The sequence below is a fragment of the Podarcis vaucheri genome (assembly GCF_965113315.1).
Source record: "Podarcis vaucheri genome assembly, chromosome: 3".
NCBI lineage: Eukaryota > Metazoa > Chordata > Lepidosauria > Squamata > Lacertidae > Podarcis > Podarcis vaucheri.
The window spans coordinates 4,622,967-4,629,119 of NC_138761.1; the positions used below are offsets into that span (position 1 = coordinate 4,622,967).

The window sequence follows — 6,153 nt, forward strand, 5'->3', positions numbered from 1 at the left end:
TGAAACAGTGGACTTTTAGAAGACATCTAAAGGCAACCCTGTTTAGGGAAGCTTTTGACATTTGATAAATTATTGTATTTTACTACTTTGCTGGAAGCCGCCCAGAGTGGCTGGGGGGACCCAGCCAGATGGGCAGGGTAGAAGTATATTATTATTATTATTATTATTATTATTATTATTATTACACCCAGGGGTTTCACAAAGGCCCTTCATCATTCACCCTTTGAATCGTGGAGTTCACATAAATTATGCCCACCAATATTTATTTATTTGTTTCAAACATTTAGATCTCACCTTTCTTAAAAAGTTCAAGGCAGACCTGTAGAAACTGCCTGCTTCCCTATGGACCTACCGTATTTTTCACTCTATAAGACGCACCAGACCACAAGACGCACCTAGTTTTTGGAGGAGGAAAACAAGAAAAAAATATTCTGAATCTCAGAAGCCAGAACAGCAAGAGGGATCGCTGCGCAGCGAAAGCAGCAATCCCTCTTGCTGTTCTGGCTTCTGGGATAGCTGCGCAGCCTGCATTCGCCCCATAAGACACACACACATTCCCCCTTACTTTTTAGGAGGGGAAAAGTAAGTCTGATAGAGCAAAAAATACGGTAATTTTTGCTGGGATGCCATGAGGGTCGGATTTAGGTTTGATTGGGCCCTAAGCTACTGAAGGGAATTGGCCCCTTTATATGTCCAGCTGTCCTTTGTCAACAACAAATTGTCGCTGTTTTTTTGTGTTGAATATATGCCAGTGTGGTGTAGTGGTTAAGAGCGGTAGTCACGTAATCTGGGTAACCGGGTTCGCGTCTCCGCTCCTCCACATGCAGCTGCTGGGTGACCTTGGGCCAGTCACACTTCTTTGAAGTCTCTCAGCCCCACTCACCTCACAGAGTGTTTGTTGTGGGGGAGGAAGGGAAAGGAGAATGTTAGCCGCTTTGAGACTCTTTAAAGGGAGTGAAAGGCGGGATATCAAATCCAAACTCTTCTTCTTCTTCTTCTTCTTCTTCTATATGGTAATTGATGGACCTAATAGGTATCTCAAGCCATTTGCACAAAACAAAATGTGCATTTTATCAAAGTAATTGTTGAAAAGTCCATGCAGAATGTAGGCACCCTATATATAGAAATGAGCAAACCAGTGATATTTTAGGGAGCAGGCGGGGCCCATGACTTACATCATAGGAGCCTAAGCAGCACAAAACACTGTTGCTGTATGTAGGTTTTATTTTATTTGGTTTTTTATCTTATATTTTGGAAATGTATATCCAGGTTTTTTTCCTTTAATTTTTTTGGGGGGCCCCCAAGAGAGTGGGGCCCGAAGCTATAGCTCGTTTAGCTTATAGATAAATCCGGCACTGGGTGCCGCATGCAAACGCACACAGTGCCAATTTCTCAGCAACCAAATCACAGGGGAGGTCTGAGGGTGGGGGGGGCGCTTTAAGTCATTAGAGCAGGTGCAAGGGGGACCATTACGAAAAAGGGGAGATAATTAGGGACACACAGAACTCTGTGCCTGCAGCACTACTGAACCGCCATACAGTCATGAGGACTAGCAAGCCAGCACGAAGTTTAGTTTATTAAGTGGCAGCCGAGAGGTTTTTAGGAATGGAAAACTCTGCTTCTTGGGAATCCAAAACCTGCACAGTTCACAACTACATTAAGCCAGGGATGCTACACAGGCGAGGAAGTAAAAGTCTTAAAAACGCCGAATATAGGTAGAAATTCCTGTAATATCCATCCTTGCTGATAAAAAAAACCCCCACTATCTCCTCTGTTAACGTGCCTGAGCAGAAGCAAAGGGCGAGGGCATCCACCGCCCTGCTGAAACACGCCGGCTGGATCAAACTACGTCATATTCATAGCAAATCCACTCAAAAGTCATGCCCATTCAATTCAACTGGCCTCCAAACGGATACAGCTCTCCCGCCTGCAAAAGCCCTTCCCTGCCTGCGCAAGTTCAATCACGCACCGCCCCAAAAACCCTTTCCCTTTTGCTTAGCGTTCCACGACATTCAGAGAATCGCAGAGTTGGAAGGGACCCCAAAGGACATCTAGACCAACCCCCCGCGCAATGAAGGAATCCGAGCAGACTGCTTCGGAAGACGGGGGGTGGGGGCTCTCAGGTTCTGTACTCAATTACAGAACACACCTAGGTCATTCATTTTCCCCAATTTGGACTGAATCTGATGGTGGTGTGTGTGTGCAATGCATCATAATTCAGTATTTCATTAGAAACAACAGGAAAGAGAAGGATGGGCTTTGGAGAATGCCATGCGTGCAACCATTTCCCAAGCCAGCAGCGGAAGCACACTCAAAGCCGAGCAAACAGGAGTAGGCATACAGTGTCGGTTAGAGAGGGTCTTTAAGCGGAGGCCGACTGGCCACCAATAAAGTAATCTTTATAAAACTACAACTAATCCAGAATGCGGCAGCTAGACTGGTGACAGGGGGCGGCCGCCGAGACCACCGGTCTTGAAAGACCTACACTGGCTCCCAGTACGTTTCCGAGCACAATTATAAGTGTTGCTGCTAACCTTTAAAGCCCTAAACAGCCTCAGTCCAGTAGACCTGAAGGAGTGTCTCCACCCTCATCGGTCAGCCAGCTCCGAGGGCCTTCTGGCAGTTCCCTCATTGCGAGAAGCCAAGTTACAGGGAACCAGGCAGAGGGCCTTCTCGGCAGTGGCACCCACCCTCCCATCAGATGTCAAGGAATAAACAACTACCTGACATTCAGAAGACATCTGAAGGCAGCCCTGTTGAGGGAAGTTTTTAATGTGTGACATTTTAATGTATTTTTGATCTTTGTTGGAAGCTGCCCAGAGCGGCTGGGGAAACCCAGCCAGATGAGCGGGGTACAAATAATAAAATTATTATTAATTATTATTATTGGGCATGGGGTTGATTGGATGGCCTCTGGGTAGTCTCCCCCGCCAACGCCGGCTCCTTACCTGCCACAGCAAATACCCTCCCAGGATGGATTCTTGACTCAGCTGCAGTTGCTGCTGCTGCGCTATGGTGACCCCCAGCACCAGGGTGTGGATGGCGCAGGAGACGGCCGAGATGAGGACGATGGGCGTGAGGCGCAGAGGGAGGGTGAGGAAGAAGGAGAAGACGAAGAAGGCCTGCCAGCCCACCGTGTCGCTGGCCTCGTGGTAGCGGGCGTAGTTCAGGCCCAGGTAGCAGAATATCTGGGCGGTTATGAGGATCCACAGGATGTAGGGCATGAATTTGCGGGTGACGCGGTCCGGGAGGAGCTGGTATTTGCATAGGACAAAGAGGAGGATCTGGGCGGCCAGGCCCACCGAGGCCGCCAGGGTGGTGGGCAGCTTGTCAGCAGTGTAGACCACCGTGCACATGACGACGACGTAGCAGTCGAAGAGCGCGGCAAAGACCACCAAGACCAGCAGGGTCTCGTGGCGCTGCCTGCGGAAGTAAGTCTGGTAGAGGTTCTCCAGGGATTCCGGGGCGAACGTCAGGCGCATGAATCGCGGGAGGCAGAGGCAGGAGCCAGAGTTCCTCACCGTCACCTCGTGGGTGCGCCCGACGCCATGCTCGGGGTCGGACGGCAAGCTGACCGAGTAATCGGCCGAGTACTCCGCCGAGTACTCGGGCTCGGAGAAGGCCCTGTTCCGAGGCATCTCGCTCGCTGTCACCGACCGTCAATCTGCGAAGAGGATCTGCTGAAAAAGTTACCTCAGCAGTGGTCCAGCTCCCATTAAAAGCGGGACACAGGCGCGGAAGCTTCCGGAGCAATTATTCAGCGCCTCCTTCCAAGGCCAGTGTGAAGCGATGTCTCTCACAGTCCAGCGTGCGCACACCTCTGGCAGAGAGAGAGAGGGAGGGGGGAATGTGTTGGTCACCCAGAACGCACATGGCCTCCATTTCAATGCCAACCTCCGGCCTACTGCAGCAACCCCCCCCCCCCAGCAAGCAGAAGATCGCCACAAACTGGCTGCACCCAAAAGCACGCTTCTCTCTGCTTTCATCCGAACCCCACCCAAACGAATGTTTTTGTGCTGAGAGAATTCACATGCGGGAAGGTGGGGAAACAGCTGGCCAAGCTCCAGAGGAACTTTCATCGGAAAACGGTTCAAGAAGCCGATGAGTCGAGGGGCTGTTCCTGCAAAGTCCGAAGAATTGGAGCTGCAGACCACCCCCTCAAACACAGAAGGGAGACGGGAAAGATGCTGGCAAATCATTCCGGTAGCAAATCGATCCCTATCAGCTCGGCTTTAGCAAAATTCTTGGGCAGATGTTGAACATCTCCCGCCCTTCCACTGCCCCTCCAGGCCCCGAAGGTTTCAGCATCCAGATGTGGTTAGAAAAGGCAAGCAGGACTAGTGGTCAACAAGTTGGTCCCCAGGGGGAGCACGCTCCCTTCCGTAAGAGCCAAGGGGTCTTCGGACCCCCCAATAAAATACTTGAGGGGGCCTGGCCTCCCCAAAGATGATGGGCATTGCCATTCAAATGGTGTGTGTGATTGATTAAGCAGGGCGGGGCCTACTTGGGGCCCCCAATATTTGATTCAAGTTGGCACCCCTGCACCCTTCGCCACCCTGCTGTCTCCCTCGGTTTCCCCACCGACCGACCCCCAGCGTCCCTCGCCCCCCAAAGCCCCTTCTCCCTCCTTACCATCTTCCCCAAGGGCGTGTCTCCAAGCCGGTGTGGGTCAAGTCTTGGGCTCAGGCCCCGTCAAAATGACCCGGAGGGCTGGCACAGCCGGCCAGCTCTTTCCCACGGAGAGAGGGAGCGGCGGGGATGCGCGCAGGCTCCATTCAAGCTTCCTCCGGCATCTCTTCCCCGTCTGCCAGCTGGAAGAAATGGGGCGCCAGCGACGGAGCTGGCATCCAGCAGAAGGGAAACCGACGCCGCCACCTCTTTCCGGATTCCCAAACTAAAGGAGCATCTTTCCCAAAGAGCCACGTTTCCTTTGCCAGCAGAACGGCCCGGCTCGGCTCCTTCAGGCTCCGTTGCTCATCGCATCCCTCGCCCTCCGTCCCTCTTCGCCCGGTTCTGCCTCGCTGGCGTCTCGGACCCCGGCTCCCCTGCCTCTCTCCCCGGCCCGGGGAGGTTCTTCCCGTCTCCTGGAAGACCCGCGGAGCGCCTGGGTCGGGCGGCTGCGCCTGGCGCGCGTCGCAGGCGGAGGAGAAATGCGCGGATGGATGGAAAGGGAAGGAGGGAGCGAGGCAGAAATCTCCTCCCCAGCGCAACGCCAAAAGTGTGTGTGTGTGCGCGAGGCAAAAAAAAGAATAAAGAGGAGGGAGAAGGAGGAGCGAAGCGAGGCCTCGGCGCGGGGGATGGCAGAGGGTGGAGAGAAGGAGAAACGAACTCAAACAAGTGCAAGGGGGAAGCCGGAGGCGCACGTGTGGGTGCGTGCGCCCGGGCGCAGCTGCAACTGATGGAGGGCGATTTCTCCCGCAGAAAAAGGCAGCGGCGGCAGCGCCTAGTGGTTGGCGGCGGCGGAGGGAGGGAGAGGTTGGGTTTCCCAAGGACCCCAGGCCAGACGATGCCCAACTAAGACTCTCCAGGCCAGGAAGGGAGAGGAGGAGAGAGGAGGTCCCCTTGGCTACCCAGCCAACGCGCGCTGCTTGGGAAGGCGCCTCTGCCGCAGTTGCCACGGCCTCGGGGCTCCGTCGGAGGAGGCTGAGCCGGCCCGCGCCGCCTCCGGGGTGGCCCTCGCCCGGGCTCCGGCCGAGGAAGACCCACTGCAACAGGAGAAGCCGCTTTCGTGGCTCTGGCTGCGCTCCGGGCGGCCCCGGCTTGGCCTCTCCCACGCTCCGCTCCGGGGCTGCGGAGCCTGGGAAAGGGAAAGGGGAGGAAGGACCTTCCCAAATCCCACCCTCCGCCGGCCGCTTGCAGAGGTAACCCTTTCCGCCCCGCGCCCAGGAAGGATGCGAGGGGAGGGAGGAAGGGCGCTCTGCACGCGCTCAGGAGCGCGCCGCGCGCCATCAGCTGGCGGGGTGCTGGCGGCCGGCCTTGGCTTCCTTGGGGGCTGGACGTAAGAGGAGATTGCTGGACCAGGCCAATGGTCCATCTTGGCCCAGCCAGCATCTCGTTTTCCCAGAGGTCAAGCAGAAGATACCCGTGGGAAATCCGCAGGCAGCATTTGAGCAGAAGATCATTCCCTCCTGTGATTTCCAACAACTGGAGGCA

The 6,153-nt window shown here is 54.7% G+C and overlaps 1 protein-coding gene across 1 annotated transcript in view; it reads right to left on the reverse strand.

Moving 5' to 3' along the window:
- The window catches only part of ADCY3 (adenylate cyclase 3), a 103,236-nt gene extending 97,477 nt beyond the window's left edge, over positions 1-5,759 (reverse strand). Inside the window, exons 1-2 of the mRNA XM_082217339.1 lie at positions 4,633-5,759; positions 2,949-3,820 (exon numbers count right to left, since the gene is read on the reverse strand). Of these exons, the coding sequence (XP_082073465.1) occupies positions 2,949-3,638 (690 nt within the window). The 5' untranslated portion in view covers positions 3,639-3,820; positions 4,633-5,759. The remainder of the gene's footprint in view (positions 1-2,948; positions 3,821-4,632) is intronic.
- Between the last annotated feature and the right edge of the window lie 394 nt (positions 5,760-6,153).